This window comes from Myotis lucifugus, unplaced genomic scaffold (assembly GCF_000147115.1).
Source record: "Myotis lucifugus unplaced genomic scaffold, Myoluc2.0 scaffold_177, whole genome shotgun sequence".
NCBI lineage: Eukaryota > Metazoa > Chordata > Mammalia > Chiroptera > Vespertilionidae > Myotis > Myotis lucifugus.
In genome coordinates, this window is record NW_005871225.1 from 2,627,086 (window position 1) to 2,647,416 (window position 20,331).

The following is a 20,331-nucleotide window of genomic DNA, read 5'->3' on the forward strand; positions in this document are numbered from 1 at the left end:
TCGATCATGTTTTTAATCCCATTTTATCACTAAAGAAAAGAAAGATTAGTGAGACTAAATAACTTTCTAAATCCAAAGCTGTGAAGGAGAGACCCAGAATTCTAACTCGTACCTTCTTGATTCCAAATCCCACGCACCTAATGCCCACATCACAGTCCAGTGTGTTTATGGCTATATATTCATTTTTTATATAAGAAAACTTTTGAGTAAACAACACTAAATATAACTAACAAATATACTCATGTAGAGAACAAATTACAGCCTGAGTTTTAATAAAGTTTTTCTGCACAGATATATTTTCCAGAAAATTAAATTTTGGCATTTTGGCAATATGCTTTATAATTCACTTTAAATAAAAATAATCTCTCTCATAAAAAATGATAATGGTAAATAAAAGAGATATCTCTTTTTTCCTTCATTAGTGCACCAAAATTATAAAGAGGTCATGAACAATGTTAAAATCAATCAATTTCAGAATAAAAGCAGTATTTCCCTTAAGTGGTATCAGACAAAGAGTGGATTCTATGTTCTATGGTATACACATACACACAGATCTATAATAATAAAAGCATAATATGCTAATTAGACTGGACGTCTTTCCGGATGAAGCCAGGGCTGTGAGGGAAGCCCGGGTCCCATGTTCCTGCTGGCGGCCAGAGGGAGGCCTGGATCCCAGGTACCGGAGGGAAGCCGGTGCCAGCAGCCAGGGGAAGGAAGGCCTACTCTTGCATGAATTTCGTGCATCAGCCTCTAGTATAAAATAATGTAACATGCAAGATTATATTTTTGTCATTTGCTAATTCCTATTTCTTAAAAAATATATATAAAAACATCTATAATTACTGTGCTGTACACCTGAAACTAATACAAAATAATATTGAATGTAACTTTAATTTTCAAAAATAAAAACAACAGAAGGAATTGGACAGTTTTAATAGATATGGAATAAGTTGGGAGAAAATAAAGTCCAAAATACAATGTGGAAAAATCTATAATTATAAAAGACCAGAGGACTGGTGTACAAAATTCATTCACTGTAGAGGAGGGTCCCTCAGCCTAGTCTGTGTCCTCTTGCAGTCTGGGACCCCTGGGGGGATGTCTGGGACCCCTCGCTCCTTACCGCCCGCCTGCTCGCTGCTCCTTAGCAGAGGCGGGAGAGGCTCCTGCCATCGCCGCTGCGCTCGCCAGCCATGAGCCTGGCTTCTGGATGAGCGGCGCTCCCCCTGTGGGAGAGCACTGACCACCAGGGGGCAGCTCCTGAGTTGAGTGTCTGCCCCCTGGTGGTTAGTGCACATCATAGCAACCGGTCGTTCTGGTCGTTCCACCATAACAGTCGCTTAGGCTTTTATTATATGGACCAGTAGCCCTGCGCACGAATCTGTGCGCCAGGAGGTCGCTGATGCCCTCCTGTAGCTCTCCGCCCACTGGCCCGCCCTTCTGTAGCTCCCCCCGCCCCCCCCATAGCTTGTTGCCCTGCCCTCTCCTGTAGCTCTCTGCTGCCCACTTATAGCCAGTAGGTCACTGATGCCCTCCTGTAGCTCTCCGCCCACTGGCCCGCCCTCCTGTAGCTCCCCCCAACCCCCCCATAGCTTGTTGCCCTGCCCTCTCCTGTAGCTCTCTGCTGCCCACTTATAGCCAGTAGGTCACTGATGCCCTCCTGTAGCTCTCCGCCCACTGGCCCACCCTCCTGTAGCTCCCCCCAACCCCCCTCATAGCTTGCTGCCCTGCCCCCTCCTGTAGCTCTCCACAGCCCGCCTGTACCTGGCTGGCCCACCCTCCGCTGATCTGTGATCTGGTCATGACACGCTTGGTCGTTACACCTCGAGTAATGGCTAATTAGCATATTCCTCTCTTATTATATAGGGTAATAAATACCTGATGTGTCATCAGTTATGTTATTATTTAAATCTATTAGCTCATTCTGTTCAAAAGTATAAGTAATATCAAAGAGGGTTTAGCTTAACTAAAATCCATAAAAAGGCTCCCTACTCACTCTTTTTCTTCTAGCTATTCATGAAGAGGATGGTGGAACTCGTTCCTGGCCTTTGCCCATAAAAGCACAAAAGGGAAATTGTCAGTAAGTATAGTATACTTCTCAAGATCGCAGCCTAAAATCTCTGATTGCTATGAGTTATGAGATTTTTCACTTGGTAAAACTGGGAAGGTAAAATGTATTTCATGTGCTATGAAAAAAGTCATAGCACTACTCACGAACACTAACTTGCCAAAAGTGAATGCACAGCTCTGTAGTATATGTTTGCAAAAATTTCTCTAAGTACACAATCCAATGTTATTCCTACGCATTGAAGCCAGCCTTACATAACAGCCTAAATATACAGGTTTACTAGCATTTATGGAAGGCAATGTTTTATGTATTCATCAATCGTCTTTTAATTATAGGCCACTGATGGTGAACCTATGACACACGTGTCAGAGGTGACACACGAACTCATTTTTTTGGTTGATTTTTCTTTGTTAAATGGCATTTAAATATATAAAATAAATATCAAAAATATAAATCTTTGTTTTACTATGGTTGCAAATATCAAAAAATTTCTATATGTGACACGGCACCAGAGTTAAGTTAGGGTTTTTCAAAATGCTGACACGCCGAGCTCAAAAGGTTCGCCATCACTGTTATAGGCCTCAATAGTAATATGGTATTCAAAGTAAAAATAAAACATAAAGTCTTAGTCCATCATTTCAAAGTTCTGAAGACAAAATATATACATTTGTATTCAGTTTAAAAGGGAATGAATCAATGATCATAGGCATTTTACATTTCTATAGAAGGGTGGCTTACTTTAGATTAATGGGAAGGGAAAAAGAAAAATCCCAAACATGATGCTGTTACAAGTTCCTTCTAATAAATTGTGGGAAAAAAAGAACTTAGAAATAGATAAATAACTTCATGCTCAGCTATAAACTATCATATATAGTTAACTATATTATTATTATTATTAAAGTCATGTAGCAAAGTATCTTCCTGCCTTCTAAACCCTAGAGGGAATATTAATATTGCATGTTGAAATATTTCCATCATACTGAGCCATCCAGCTATTTAAAATAATAACTTAAGACATATATAAAGATAAGAACTCAAGCTACATGATAATTTTGTAGCCAAACACCTAACTTTAAAATTCTTTTAATGGCCACTTAACAAGTTACTTAAAAGTGAATGATCAGATTTCAAGCATTACAACTTCATGGCATTTTATATCATTGTCATCCAAGTAAGTTCCAATCTGAAAAACTGCAAGAAGAAACATCCTGATTCACTTTTTAAAAATTTCTCAATGGAAAATTTCTATGAGAGATTTATGCATTTATACTTACAAGCAGTTACTCTATAGATTGTCCTTTCCATCTGGGTATTTGCAGGTAAACGTTATTTTGCAAATTTAAAGATTTGAATTCTGACATTAAATGACTTGATACATAAAATATATAGTAAGTAACATTGAATTGTATACCTATGTAAACCTGAGTTTAGTTCTTGCTCTCAATGGCTCTGTGCTGGACACAGAACTCGATTGGGTGTAGTGTATTGGATGTGATTTAGGGTTCACTCACTGAATAAAAGAAGAGTTACCTCTAGTGCTGAAATAAATCGAGGCTTCACTTGTGTCTCTTACCTTTGCCATGACTTCTCCCATCCTCCAAAAGCGGCACTACAATAGTGTTGTTCACATTTCCAGGTGATCGCACGGCTGTGTAGACAACAGGCACCGACTGTACCACCACGGGGATGCGGTGAACGTGACTCAGTTTGTTAGACTGTAAATTCATGGGACTTGACGGTGGTACAGGATGGATAATGTGCAAAAACTGCTGGCCTCCTACACCAGATGCCGAGGCAACAAGGGGCCCTGGAGTTAATACTGTTGACGAAGATGATGCTGAAGATACTGATGTTATAACAGTTGGGGAGGAGGCTGGACGACTAGAAGACGATGAAGAGGTTGAAGTTGAAGAAGGTGAGGAGGCAGACGCTGTCATGGAAACTGGGGAGGATGAAACGGCTGTGGGGGATGTCCTGGCTTTGTTGATAGACAAGTCCACTGGCTCAGTTTGTGTTTGGAAGTGATCTACAGACAACGAGTCCTCCGGGGGCTCCCCTTTCACATTATTTAACAACAGAGGAACAGCTTCCATATCGGGGTAGTTGTGGACGTTCGGAGACTGTGGGGAGAAAAAGGGAACACACATTTATCTTTGTTGGTCACACATTTTAATAGATGCAAGATTTTTACTGGAATGATTATTAATTTTTCTCTTATTGCTATGAGACATTAATCTGTTCCCCAAATATTTCAAGGATTGCTCTGTGCCAATTGTGATTAAAGTTGAGAGTACAAAAGTACCAGACAGAGTAACACAGGCCTCTGCTATAAAGACACTTCCATCCTGTTGGGAGAGACAGGCAGAGCCGTTAAAATCCAGTGAAATAAGTGTGTTATGGAGGAGGAAGGAGGACATAGGAACCTAATAGTGAACAGCATTTTATAGAAAATGTTCTAAAAGACAAGTTTAGTATGTAAAGCATTACCTACTTAAAACTATAAATACAACCTATTTAATTAAAAACATTCATTTTGTTGGTTTTACCCATTCTTCATTTATGAGTCTCAATTTCCTCAGTTATAAACTAATGGAATTCTGATTAGATAACCGTAAACATCATTCCAGCTCTAGGTTCCACAATTTTACAATCTAACCCTTATCCAACATTATCATAATCTGGAGGCATAATGTTACCTGGCAACAATACTGGGAAAACGTTCATGTTTGCTGAAAAAGATACCGTACAATTCTCATGAGCATTAATACAAATCATTTCTAACAATCAGATTATAACTTAACTTAGTGATGACAACATTTTTTTCTCGAAATAATTTACACAACTACTAGAATGTACCTTTCAGAAAATAATCATTTCAGGGAAAACATTTTTTCTGGAAATTTTAAATGGTCTATGACTATCTTATTTAACTTAAGATAATGATAATAATTTGACCAAATTCAATTTAATTCTTTTAATGTTTTTTTAAAATGTTTTTATTGATTTGGGAGAGAGGAAGGGAGGAAGGGATGGAGAGAAAGGGGGTGGGGGGGGAGAGAGAGAGAGAGAGAGAGAGAGAATGAGTCTCATGGATGTTAGAGAGAAACATCAATGGGCTGCCTTTCATATGTGCCCCAACCAGGGATCAAACATGTGCCCTGACTGGGAATCGAACCCGCAACCTTTCATTGTATGGGCTTACAACCAACTGACCCACCTGGCCAGGGCTCATTCTTTTAAGTTTTAATGAGCAAATTTTAATAATAATAATAATAATAATAAAAGACTCCAAGATTTTACCCAGACTGATGGACGCAGCATTTTATTCCTGGGCATTAATATAATTTATATACTCAATTACTCATAAATTCAACAAGCATTTATTGGATGCCTACTTCTGAGGCCCGTAATGGCTCAAGCGTTCACTTGGCACGTGTCAGCCTTAACGGAGAGTTCATATCTAACTTGACCAGGCTAATATAGAGATTATTGTTCTAGTATATGAAAACCAAAAGCTCTTTTTCAGCTTCATTATGGTATCAGAACAACAATGCCTAAAGTTATATTAAATTGGTACATTTCATTGTGAAAGATTTTGGTTTGCTATTCCCCAAAAAACTTGAACATACATTTACAGGAACAAAACATGTTTCTTAAAATTTTCCTTTATAGAATATAAATTATACCTTCATTCAGAACATATAATAGGCATTAGTGTAAGGGAATTTTATCTTGCAACAATGGTACCAGATCAACTAAAAAGGGGAAATGAATTGATGTTTTATTGTTGTTGGGTTTTTTTTGCTTCTAAGATAACATGATTACTGACCTACAGAAAGATAAAATTTGAAAATATAAAAATGAATCACCCAAAATATTTCCTGCATGAAATTCTAAATAATAAGATTTCATTTATGTACTGAAACTGAGAAACAAGTTTTAATCTTCTCAGACATTAAGAAACAAAACAAAATATGAACACCATAAACAGCTACTTTTATAAAAAGCTGTTATCATTATCCAGTGTTCTAACTAGAACATTTTTCAATTGGTTCCGAGCATTATCACCTAATTTCTTTGTAGGACATTATGTTTCTCATTAGTATGTTATAGCCACATAGAAATCCTGTTATTTTATGAAAGGTTGCTTTCATAAAACATCTCAAATGATTTATCATTATAATTATAAAATATGTCATTAAGCCTACGTTATCAAATACTTTTGACTTCAGATATAGTCTTGATTAAATTTTCTCTTTGTACTGTATTAAGAAACTAGAGGCCCAATGCACGAAATCCATGCATGGCGCAGGGGGGGGGGGTCCCCTCAGCTCAGCCTGCATCCTGTCCTATCTGGGACCCCTTGGGGGATCCAGCCTAAACCAGCAGTCGGACATCCCTCTCACAATCCTGGACTACTGGCTCCTAATCGCTCACCTGCCTGCCTGCCTGATCGCCCCTAATTGCCCCCCCCGCTGCCAGCCAGGTCACCCCCAACTGCCCGCCCCCAGCAAGCCTGGTTGCTCCTAACTGCCCCCCCGCCGACCTAGTCACCCCTTACTGCCCCCCCTGCTGACCTGTTCGCCCCCAACTGCCCCCCTCTGCTGGCCTGGTCGCCCTTAACTGCCCCCTCTACTGGCCTGGTTGCCCCCAACTGGCCCCCTCTGCCGGCCTGGTTACCCCTAACTGCCCTCCCCTGCTGGACTGGTCGCCCCCAACTGCCCCCCCTGCTGGCCTGGTCACCCCCAACTGCCCCCCCGCTGGCCTGGTCGCTCCTCATGGGCCCCCCCCCCACAGGCCTGGTCGCCCCACACAGCCTGTTGTGTTGTTTGGTTGTCCCTCACTAACCCTCCTGCTGGCCTGGTCACCCCATGCAGCCTGCTTGTTCAGTCGTTTGGTCGTCCCTCATTAACCCCCCTGCCGACCTGGTCATAGGCAGCCATCTTGTGAGGGTGTGAGGGTGAATTTGCATATTACCTCTTTATTATATAGAATATTCAAAATTCTAATTTTGGCAATAGTGACCACTTCCAGCACACATTATTCTCCTCAAGTATCTACTTACACACAAGCTTCCTACATAGGTTTACAAACCAAGGACTGAGATGTAATTCACCACTGTAGAAACATTTAGCAAATTATGACAATACAGAAGGTGATACATACAGAGCTTCTTTGTAAAGAGATGGCTTCTGAGGCATCAAGCTTCCCTGAGCTTTGTAACTGGCTTAGAATTCCCCAGATTATGAACAGGAGTCCACCCTTTGAAGGTAGCTGCTTAGTCCCTCAACAGGAAAAATATTTACTCTTAAAGCTGTTTTACAACACCAGAAGAGTGTTTCTCTTATAATTCTGTTGTATATATTAGAAAGCTATGAAAACTGTACATTAATAACCCGCAGGAGCTTTCAAAAACTTGAGCACTACATAGCTTTTGCATGAGCTTACACTAAAATATACAAAATGCTCATAAGAATTAGGAAGGGTACACTAAACCTTTGAACTACAGATTATCTTATGTGGAACCTTAGACACATTATGCATGAATATATAAGCATAAACATCAATAGGCACATGCTGGTTCCTTTTACATATGTAGCAATTGAAATGCAGCCAGCATGTCCAAAAGTAACGCCTCATCAGCATAAAGAGGACAAAATCCTTATTGTACCATTCATCTGTTTACAGTGTTGACATAATATCATATCCTCACAGTCCATACTAATCGCTTCTACAGTGAAAACGTGAAAGACAAAGCAACCCACAATTCCAGGTTTAGGCTGCACATACGCATACATAAAGCCAGCAATACTGCAGAAATATTGTTTCAAAACAGCTATGGCATACTCTTGCTCTTCCTTTTAGGAAAAAGATCTGAGTGAGTTGGTCCTCAAATCAGTATTAGGAATTCATTTCTTTCCTTCAGAAAGTGGAACATTGAAATGGACTGGTTCTGAGGTTTGAATCCATGAATGTGTAGCTACAGTGAGGTGACAGGGAACACAGGAGACAACCAAGAGAGAATGAAAGCTGAGAGAAACCAAAGGAAAATACCAAAAGAGAAGTACATAGATCTTCCCTTTAACAGTTAAATAAAAGAACTATACATATTTGAGAAAGCGAGAAAAGATATGGATATGTTATCAGAAAACTAAGGGGTAGAGACACAGAAAAGACCACAAATAATAAGAAAAGTTGTAAGCTGTAGCACAATGAGGAAGAGAAACTTCTGTAAAAAGAACAAATAAAGGATCCCATCCTAAAATTTTCCCTTTGTTATTAACCGGGCAATTCTTGATACAACACTGATGAACTAGTGTCAACTAAACTTTGTTGCTTTTGTTGTTTGTTTTAAAGCTCATGAAGAGTTTTGCCTGGGAATGGTAACTTTAGCTGATTTTTCGCTGTTCATCACCCTGGTATGGAGGACATGATTCAACACTAAATTCAATATTATCTGAAAAAAACCCCACACCTTTAAAGACCCAAAGATTGTAAGAAAAGACTGGAGTTTTGTCAAAGAGAATTAGAGTAATTTCATTTTTCAAAATATTATATATCAATTAAAATTGGGTCTACAAGTAATTTTTTAAATAACATGTCAAGAAATAATTGTGTAAATACACACAAAAGTGCACTAAGATAAACATAACAATACACTTCATAAAAACATGTACTTGAAAACCTAAATAGAAACAAGATTATTTTGTTACACTATCACTTTCTCCAAAAGTCTTACAGCCACTTTTATTCACAAAATAAATATACATAATATTCTGTGAACATATTCTTCTCAGTGATCTGGAGATTACATGTGAGTTTTTCTAATCACATAATCATTTTCCTGAACAAACATGATGTGTTTCCTATAGTCATCCACTAGTATCAGTTGAATAAAAAGCATTTTTTACACTAGTCATATATTTTAATCACACAGAGATCTTTAAAAAAAAAAAAAGGAGTGTCTGAACACCTCCCTATCTTTGGAAAGACCTTCAGAGATTATGGGTAGTCATGGTTGAGGGCCACTTAGACAATATTCTGTTAAGTGTTACCCAAGATTTAGAAGCTTGTTTTTAAATTAATGGCACCAGGGATTTTTACAGAAGTGGCGTACGTACATACGCGCGCACACACATACACACACACACACACACAGGATGTCTCCAACTAACAATTCATCCGTTCATCTCTTCAGCCAGCCAGTCAGCCAGCATTTGAATAAATATTTAATGTTACCCTTATAAATTTTGAGATATAATTTCATGGCAGTTTTTAGAAAAGACTGTAAAGACTGCCTAACATTACATAGCTCCTGTCTTAACTATTTCAAGAATCTTTGTTTTATAAGCTTGTTGTGTGGCTATTATAGAAAGAAAATTTGATTTGGATTCAAAGGACTTAATATTCATTTATTTGCTGACAATCTTGGTATCATCATTAAAATTCTCTAGGTTTGAGTTTATCCACCTAAAAAAGAGTAATATTAATTCCAAATTCATACAATTGTTGTGAAGGTTGAATTAAAGGTAGCAAGTGCTTTTAAGTAATAGTGAGAACAGTGAGAGTGAAGCACCTGAGTTTCCCCTCTCAGAACTAAAAATTCCAAACACAACCTCACCTATTACTATAACTCTCAGAGTGACTTCCTTTACTGAACTCAGAGTAAGATATATTCTGATGCTGGATAATTCATCCACATAGAGGTACAGTGTTTGCCAAACACTGTATATTACAAAACTAGCTGAACAAGTAGGAATATTGTGAGCATTTTTATATTCCACATATGATTTTAAATGAACACAATTTCTCTTAAAGTATAGAAGAAAATAATCTGAAACTATTTGTTTCTGTATTTTTTAGCTTCATTAGATTGGTCCACAGAATGATCATGTAACAGTTGATGGAATACACTGTAATTAACTGGCCTTATTTCTTGCTGCCATGATATAAATAACCTTTATCAATCCATAGTTCAGTTTGTATCCATTATAACACTATGTAAATATAGTAAAATGATTGCTTTAACAGTCTTATTGTGGGATGAAAACAGCAAAGCATTATTTGTTTTTTTGTGTCTCAGGAACTAGTTTATGTAAGTTTCACTGTCTGAATTTGTGAGTAATCGAACATGTCATTTTTTATGGGAAGTGCTTAAAGAAACTTAGTGTGCACTGCACGTAAAAAAAGGAAAGAAATTTAATCTAGGATTCTGTGTCTTGTGATCATTTGAGCATTTAAGTTATATAGCATTATTTTAAGTGGAGATACATTTTAATTAAAGAGCTGAATTCCTTTTTTTACAGGAAATGCACGGTAGGTACATACCTTAGTTTTCATGTCTTCCTTCCCAGCGTTAGTAAATGAAAGTATCAAGATATGAGCACCAGGCTTAACGCAAGCAACCTGCAACTTTCACCATTTTTGCTCTAAGTATAAATGTCACTGAAAACCCATCTGTGAATAGAGCCTGCACTTCACATTCCACTATATTGTTTTATTTTACTAAAAAGGAAAGCCTATTTTTCAAGATTGGTCTTGCATGGGCCCAGGCCCTCATGGTCATCATTTACCTTGTTTTCAGCCCAGTGGTTTTTATTCTTTACATGTTCAAGGGCAAACTCTTAAAAACAAGTGTCGTTTAAGTGTGAATTTGTAAAACTGCCAAGAAAAAAATTAAATCCAACTATACTAAAGAATGAGAGATAGAATGAGACATAAAATGAAGCTGCTCTAAAAGCATAGAGAAAGAATAAAAGGAAACAAGTAGAAATACCTTACACTGACAATCTGGAACTTGGTTTAGAAAGGATTGAATGAGTTATCTACTGCACGTAAGGGGAAGTTATTTTGAATGAATATTTAATTCAATTGCTTTATATTAATTTCTCAAGTCTTAGTTTAAGAAATGTTTGATTCTTTGAGAAAATTCAGAACATATGCATAACATAATGGACTCTTTGTGCTTTTATATATTTTTTATGCTTTCATAAGTGAACTAAAAATGCTAGCCTTAAAAAAGGTTTCAGCACACACATAAATTTATTCCAAATTTTCCTTCTTTCCTAGTTATTATGTTTTTCCATTACATATTTATTTCCCAAGACTTTCATGAATCATATTATTTATGCAAAGCAATCAGAATCTATGTTTACAGTTGACTGCAATCTGAAACTGGTTAGGCACGTGCATGGGAGTTAGTATGAGGTGAGAAGGATTCTCCTATATGGTGGTAGAGGATAGAGGGGATTCTATTTATGCATTAATAGCAGACATTCTTTTTTTTCAACTAAGGAAAATACTGACAAGCATGTCTGACATGAACATAATGTTTATATGTTATATGTAAACACATAAATATTTAACAAATAAATAATATCACAATATAATCAGTGAATACTGAATCACACACCTGCTAGATAAGAACATTGTATTCAAGATATTAAATCACTTAAATCCTATTCACCTCATCAAATAAGATAAAAAAAGTAGTATCATTAAAACACGTGTCAAAAAGGAAGTCTAGGAAGTTAGTGTTGCTCCTGTTTTCTTACAACTGCTATCAAACTGAATCTAAAAAACATACATAGATGTCCTAAAAATAAATTTTATGTTTGCAACGATATGACATTTTAGAAAAGGCAAAATTATAGAGACAGTGAAAAGATCAGTAGTTGCCAGGGGCTTGGGGGGAGGGAGGGAAGGGATGAATAAGTGAAGCATAGGGGATTTTTAGGGCAGTGAAACTCTTCTGTATGTTACTGCAATGTTGTTTACATGTCACCATGCATTTGTCAAAACCCATGGAGCTGTACAACACAAAGAATGAGCCTTAATGTAAACAATGGACTCTACTTAACAATAATGTACCAATATAGGTTTGTTAAATAATTAAATGTAACAAATGTGCCACACTAACGCAAGACTTTAAATAAAATGGAAACTGTTCAGCATTGTGGTGGGGTCGGTATATGGAATTCTTAGGTACAATCTGACAAATTATTCTGTAAGTCTAAATTTGTAATAAAATATAAAGCCACTAATTACTTTCTAAAGAAAAATTGAATTCAATATTAATGCTAAAAATGAGATCCATTTTTGTCTATTATTTTGTCTGCCATTCTTTGTACAATTAATAATCCAAAAATATTTTCACAACATTTGTAAATTATGAAAAAAAGGGGCAAGTGTTATAAGCTTATCTTTTCTACCTCATGATTAAAATTTTTTGTTCTTTTGGTTTTAAATTATTATCATTCAGTGACTGATAATTTAAAATATTAATTAGAGTTTCACTATACATTAGAGAAAAACATGTTTTATAGAGATGAAAAAGTTCATTCACCATAGGCCATAGTCTCACTCCAATGCCTGAAGCAATGTTCTGTGTTAGTTATATATTTCAAAATATGCAATAATGTTTAGCATTATCAATTAGATTAATCTTTTCTGCTATCAGATGGAACTTGATTTTATTTCACAAAATGTTTACCATCAAGAGTTGTTATTTTTATAATGAAATCACACAGTAGTGGAATACATCAAATTTCAGAGACAACCTGACCTCAGAGATATTTAGATAACCAAATTTTATTAAGATATAGTTGACAAGGAATATTATGTTAGTTTCAAGTGTACAACATAGTGATTCAATTTTTTTAATCCTCACCTGAGGACATTTTAACTGATTTTTAGAAAGAGAAAGAGGGAGGGAGCGAGGGAGAGAGAGAGAGATAAAGAGACAAAGAGAGAAACATCAATTGGTTGCCTCCCAAAGGTGATGGGGTGGGGATCAAAACCACAACTGAGGTACGTGCCCTGATTAGGAATAGAACCCTTGACCTTTCAGTGTACAGGATGACACTCCTACCAAGGCTACAATGTAATGTCGATCTGTGAGTTAAACCTAAGAGTAATTCTTAAGACTGAACTAATTTCCCCCATGCTGCCCTCGTCAGCTCTGGAAGAGGGAGAGAGAGAATATGTGTTATTTTTATATGAGAAATTTTTTCATGGAGTTCATATGCAATTAGTTTTGGCAATGTCCAACTGAAGAGAGTGTAAGAATGACCACAGCTTGGACAGCTGTCCAGGCACCAACTCACTTCCCCAGTATACTTTGCCCAAAACAAATGCAATGGTGGGAAGCAGACTGCAGTGATCCACATCATCATGCATTTCTTATTTAGTTTCTGTTTATTTTCACATTAAGCTTTAGGATAACAGCACCTAGAAAAATCATCCTTAATCTAGGAATAGCATTAGCATTTTATGCCCTGGTCCCCAGTATTTGATATGTTTCAAAGAAACGTGTAAAGATGAGAGAACAAAATGGAAAAACCAAAAGCCTAATTAGATTTTTAGCAGGACAATTAGAAATCTAAGTAGAAAAATCAGTTTACTATCTATTTCTTTTGTTCCCTTTCTCTTAAAGCTACCACTCAGAAATGAAAAAAAATACATCATTTTATTTTTGACTAATGATGTATATTCCTTGATAAAAGCAGTAAAGCATAACTATTGTAAATGGTGATAACTGTTGTAAATGGTGAGAGACACTGTGGTTTTGTAAAAAGGGTACTTGCCTGAGTTCTAGTTTAGGTTCTACTTTACATGACCAGTTTGCTCACCATCTCTTTAATGAAAATGACCTCAATTATGCTTTAGCACAGTCAGGTATCTATTACCAACTCCAGCCTTGCCAGATTCCACCTGCCCTGCATTCGATACCACTCTGTGCTTCCAGAGCACTCTCAGGCTTGTGTGTCTTTCTCTAAAGCACCTATCACAGTTCCCAGTACAAAGTAAGCACTTAGTTAAAGCTCATTGCTACACCTCCTAGTGCTCCCCAAAGCCCTTATTAACTCTAAAATGGACTATATCTATGAAATTACTCCATGTCTGAAACTTAACAAACAATAAATAGAGGTAAAAGTTTCCATCAGCTTATTCTTTCATTACAACAGTTCAGTTTATTAATTCCCATTTAAAAAATTTCTCTCCCTTATAGAACTTCACATGACTAGTTTCAATATATTATTACAAAGTAGTTTTGTTTTGTTTTTGTTTTTTAAAAAAAGGGATAAAGGAACACTTCCAATGGGTCTGAAACCTAACACATGTGTCATAGTTTGTAAACTTGTTAATTTGAAGTGTTTTACTTTTTTAATAAATAGAAAATGCATAGATAGAATTGCTAAGTATGTATTCAGTAATAGTAAGATGAAAGATAATGTTCTTTCAGCTTCCAAAATTAGGTTTTAATGTATATAAAATTAAACCAAAGTTAGTTATGCTTCTGTAATTTTTCTGTCATTCTGCAAATAATACACAGAAGGGAGACTATCCTATCTAATAAAGGAGTAATATGCAAATTAACCATCACACCTACACTCCCTCATGCCGTCAGTCAGTCACAAAGATGGCAGTGGCCACGGAGCTGGAGTGAGCAGGAGGCTTAGGTTGCCCCCCGTGATGGAGGAAGCCAAGCTTCCTGCCTGCTCTGGCCGGCCCTGAGGTCCGCTCAAGGCTACAAAGTTTCAATTATAGAAGATAAATAAATCCGAGATACCTGCTTTCAGCCCACGGCCGTGGCCAGCATGAAAATGGCCATCAGCCCCTCACCCAGGCTGGCCAGGGACCCCAACCTGAAGGGGGTGTGACCAGCCTGCAAAGAGCCATCAGACCCTCACCCAGGCTGGCCAGGCACCCCAGTAGGGACCCCCACCCTGATCTGGGACACCCTTCAGGGCAAACCAGCTGGTCCCCACCCGTGCACCAGGCCTCTATCCTATATAATAAAAGGGTAATATGCAAATTGACCCTATCAGCAGAATGACTGGTCACTATGACACACACTGAGCACCAGAGGGCAGATGCTCAATGCAGGAGATGCCCCCTGGTGGTCAGTGCACTCCCATAGGGGGAGCTCTGCTCAGCCACAAGCCAGGCTGCCAGCTGCCACCACAGTGGTGGTGGCGGGAGCCTCTCCTGCCTCCTCAGCAGCACTAAGGATGTCCGACTGCAGCTTAGGCCTGCTCCCTGCTGGCAAGTGGATATCCCCCGAGGGCTCTTGGGCTGCCAGACGGATGTATGACTGCCAGCTTAGGCCCGATCCCCCGGGGAGTGGGCCTAAGCCAGCAGATGGACATCCCCCGAGGGGTCCCAGACTGCGAAAGGGCACAGGCCGGGCTGAGGGACCCCCTGCCCCGAGTGCACAAAATTTTGTGCACCGGGCCTCTAGTAAATTTTATAATTAAATACAATGATAAATGTATGTGACAAATGAAAATGCTCTCTATTCCCTTCTGTGTAGGATGCTCTATACCACTATCTCACTAACTTTACTCCTTCCTTCCAAACTCTACTGCAAGCTTTCTGTGTATTTCATTCTATTTCCCTTTCTCCTCGTATCCTATTTGCTTACTGTGCTCAGCTCCTTTATGCTGATCTTATTTGACTAGACTTTTGCCTATCAATGCCATGGTCTCCAATTTCATCTACACATCTGACATGTGGGATTATCACAGTGCTAGGCAAGGTGCTAGGACAGTCTTCATAACAATGGCAAAAGTTCAATAGTACCAAGGTTGAGAAACCCGGCACTAAGCTATCAGCCCTTTCCTACTACCTCTTTTCCTCTACCATCCTATTCCCCTCTTTCGAAAACAAACAAACAAACAAACAAACTTTTTAGATTCTTTTTCCTCGCATTTTTCCCTTCTCAACTTCTTCCATATGTTATCAATCTACACAATGCAAACATTAGTATGTGCATCTCTGTAGGTATGGCTTATATATTGGTATGAATGCTAGTTAACACATATAATATATACATTTCTATGATCTCTTGGCATAAAGTGCACTTAAAAATTATGGGAGGAATGTGTGTAGTGAGAATATGCATATATTTAACTTGAGGTATTTATGATCCATTTACGCATGTGTGTATGTTCAGATGACTTCATTTTTGTTAGTTTTCATTCTTTATTGTTGTTGTTGTTAATCCTCACCCAAGGATATTTTTTCCATTGCTTTTTATAGAGAGTGGAAGGGAAGGCAGAGAGAGGGGAGAGAAACATGGATGTGAGACACATCAATTGGTTGCCTCCTACACTCGTCCTGACCAGGGCCTGGGATCAAACCTGAAACCCAGATACATGCTCTTGACTGGGAATCAAACCTGTGACCCTTTGGTGTGTGGGGTGACACTCTAGCCACTGAACCATACCAGCCAGGGCTGTTTGTTTTCATTCTTGTGCATAAGGGCATGACTTGAAGAGTGCAGATATATTTGTTTTCTGTAACAGTCCAGCTGAGCTGGCTTTGGGTTAGAGAACTTAAGTCACAAGTGCAGTGAATAATTCCCATCTCTGTTAAGAATATGCCTTTCCAGTAAGGAGTCTGGATACCAGCCCAGAGGATGCCTACAGCAATTAAATCTAGGCATGAAACCTGAATGAACTTTGCCACATATAAAGGTGGAATAACATATTTAACACTTACGGATCCGTGTACATGCATATGGTCTACTCATTTAATCCTCACAACACCTCAATATAGGAAATTATTATTAATCACATTTTGTAGACAGAGACTTGGTGCTGGAAGCAAATTCCAGGAGGTCATAATTATGCAAGAAGTTCATCAAAAGGTTGATGGGTTTCTATATTCAGCAGAGCTGAAAATCTGCATGTTATTACCTGCTGCTGGAACAGCCAAAGACAATTCCCCTAACCTGAGGGTCCTTTATTGTTTACCAGGCCTTACCTTTGATATGTATATCTGCTTTGCTAAAGAGGAAAATGTGGGAATAAAAAACCATGGGGCCGGACATTCCAGGAGCCCACTTCACTAGAAAGTGGAGCTTCCCCTGACTCCCCCATGCCTTCCAAATTTATATTTTGTCTAGTGTCTAGTTATTCATTTAAATCACAGCCCCTTCTCCAGATTCCTGAACCCTTAATGCGGAAAGACCCTAGCACTTGGGACAAGTTAAGAAATGTGCCAATGGCTCTACAGGTGTGAGTGTCAATGTCAAGATGTAATAGTGACTTCTGTTAACAAACCTATGGCCTCAATACATTATAACACTGATTCCCACAACTGATTCTATACTGTATGCCTACAGTAGATCAGGAAAGACTGAAATGACTGTAATCACTCCAATAACATTTTTCCTTTTGTTTCATGCAATTTAAAGAAGACCATAATGTTCAATAGAGAAAGTGTCAAAAAGTTCAAGTAAAATCTTTCATGGACTTCACAAACATATCTTAGCAGAGTTATTTTCCTTTATTAGTTTCCCCTCTAATATTTCTAAGAAAACAGGTGTACATTATTCAATTCTTCATTATCAAATAAGAAAAACAATAGAATCAGGCACATCAACCACTTCTTTGAGCCAAATAACAGAACTTTGATTCCCATGAGAAAAAGTTAATCTGTGCTTTTTGGTTTTAAATGATTTCTGTGATGAGCCCTCAAATTAATTATTAAATAAATAAGCAATGTCACATTTACATAGTTCATTTCCTACTTAGCATCAATACTTTCAGCTGCAGTAAAAATAGCCAACGTTCAATTATCTACAGTCTTAAAAGGGATCACAGTATTAAGTAATCCCAAATGACAGATAACCCAAAAAGCATTTATGTTGGGTTTTAAATTCATTATATGATTCCAGCAGATTTATTGCCATAATTATATGCTTTTTCTCAGGCTCATATTAAAATTCATTTGTATTTCTTGAGCACCAGTCAAGTGACAGTAGAAAGGAGGATTCCAGATACTCGCTGAGTGACAAAAGAAAAGTTGATTTGCTATTAGCATTTTTTCCCTGTAAATAATCAACAATAAGATAAGCAAGAATTGATCATAAAACTGCACTTCATATTTATTTAATGCTTTATATAATTAATTAAAATGATATATTACAGCCCAGCAGGCATGGCTCAATGGTTGAGCCTCAACCCTTGAACCAGGAGGTCATGGTTTGATGCCTCGTCAGGGCACATGCCAGGGTTGCAGGCTCTATCCCTAGCAGGGGGACATGCAGCAGGCAGCCAATCCATGAGTCTCTCTCATCACTGATGTTTTTATCTCTCCCTCTCCCTTCCTCTCTGAAATAAAAATGTAAAAAAAAAAGTAAAGGATATATTACAACACTATAGCAGAGGTTTGAAGAACATGGCTAGGGACACTTCGACTTGGGTTGTGCCCTGGCACTAGCCTAGTTCAGGGATCATAAGCAAGTTGCTTGTCTTGCTAAACTTCAGTTCTCCACTTACAGAAGGGTTCAGATAGTAGTACCTACATTTGAAGGGAGTTCTGAAGATTAAATGACACAAAGTACTAAATTAAAGTACTTGGTCATTTTTTTGTTGTAGCGATTATTTTTGTCTATTTTACTGTAGTGCTATAAAACTACAATACTACAACTGATAGAGTGCACCAGTTTAGGTTCCACAAAAAGACACAGCCTTTAATTATTCAGTAAATTACATAGTATACTGTAAGGTCAAATGTTAAAATTTGTTCATAATCTGCTATAGCAGAAGACAGTCGGACCTCTTTTTGATGTAACTATCAAAACAAAGTGGAAAGTAACTAGAGACACACAATCTCTTGTTTTAAACCCCTAGGCAGTATATATTTCACAATTCTACATTTTTAGGGTTTTAGGAAGGTAGTAGCACACTGCTGAGAGGAACTGGGGTGGAAGTGCACACTCAGACACTGATATTTCTACAGTAATACCAATGAGCATTTACACTGTGTTACAGAGAGATTACTAATATCTGCACAGAGTTCAACTCAGGCTTTAATTCTACCTAAGTTTTTCTAATGTTAATTTTTCAGAACTTTTAAAAATTTTAGAATTAAATATAAGAGATTCTGAAACTGGATTAAATAAAATTATATCAATGCTACAGTTTTTCATTAATACTGTATTACATATCACAGAATTATAGGGTAAGATAATGAGGAATAAAAAGGTTCTCTTAATTTGCATAAAATGGTCCTGGAAAACTTATCAATGCAATTCTAAATAGTGATTCAAGTGTATGTAATTACGCCTTAATTTTAAGAGCATAAGGCAAATTTATAGCAAGATGACAGATAGATGGCATTATTCTTTGCCCCTTGTATTTCAATTAAAATTTTTTTCTTAGCTGTATTTTACTGATAAACTGGCTTAAATTATTATATTTCAGTTTTAATTAAGCTATAACATTTTTTATATTTTCACTGATCAATAGATGAGATAGAATATAAACAATATGACAGGAAATCAGTGTATTTTTAAAAAATTTTCTCACAAAAGATACACTGATTTATGCTGTATCTTCCCAGAAACATGCACAAAGTATACCAGGTTGTAAATATTCCCCAAGATGAAGCAGAAAGATAACATTTTGATATACATTTGTACAAGACTGAAAGAAAGGGTTTACATCATTCACCGACACATGACTATTCTTATTACCAGTAGAGAAAAACATTATTTCAATATTTTCTATAATTTCAGTATATAAATCTAATATGTATATCTAATCAGAAGATTAAATATTGTTTTAAATTACAAAGGAGCTCATTAGTTAGTTTGAATGCCAAGGCAGAATTTGCTGAAAATTCTGTTCAACAGGTCCATAATCAACACAAAGTTCATAAATCGGGCTATTCTAAATTTCTGGAATATCTGACATGAGAAATTCACAGAATAATAATAAAATACACGTGCAATAAAAGTGGTATATAAAGTAAAAGTCCTTAAAAATAATGATTTTGGCCCGACCAGCGTGGCTCAGTGGTTGAGCATCTATGAACCAGGAGGTCACAGTTCTATGGTTCTATTCCTGGTTAGGGCACATGCCCTGTTTGCCCCCTCAATCCCCAGTGGGGGACATGCAGGAGGCAGCCCATCAATAATTCTCTCTCATCATTGGTATTTCTATCTCTCTCCCTCTCTCCCTTTCTCCCTGAAATCAATAAAAAATATCTATATTTTTTAAAATAAGGATTTTGAAGAAGACAATGTTGGCAACTCCAAATAAGAGCAACAGTTTTCAAAAATAAAATTATAAAGTTCTTCAAAGCTAAAAAAAAAAAAAAGCAAGTTTTCAATTCAATCTGAAATTAAGGAGAAAGAAAGAATTAACAGGCATAAAAGCTTCAATTTCCAAGTACATGTGTAGGGAGAACACTGATAGAAAGACATATATGCCATTACATAATAATTAAGAAATAGGTAATTAAAGCAAAAA

At 37.3% G+C, this 20,331-nt stretch overlaps 1 protein-coding gene across 1 annotated transcript in view; it reads right to left on the reverse strand.

Moving 5' to 3' along the window:
• The window catches only part of KLF12 (Kruppel like factor 12), a 281,673-nt gene that overhangs the window by 140,556 nt on the left and 120,786 nt on the right, over window positions 1-20,331 (reverse strand). Inside the window, exon 3 of the mRNA XM_006096368.1 lies at window positions 3,639-4,185. Coding sequence (XP_006096430.1) covers window positions 3,639-4,185 — 547 coding nt within the window. The remainder of the gene's footprint in view (window positions 1-3,638; window positions 4,186-20,331) is intronic.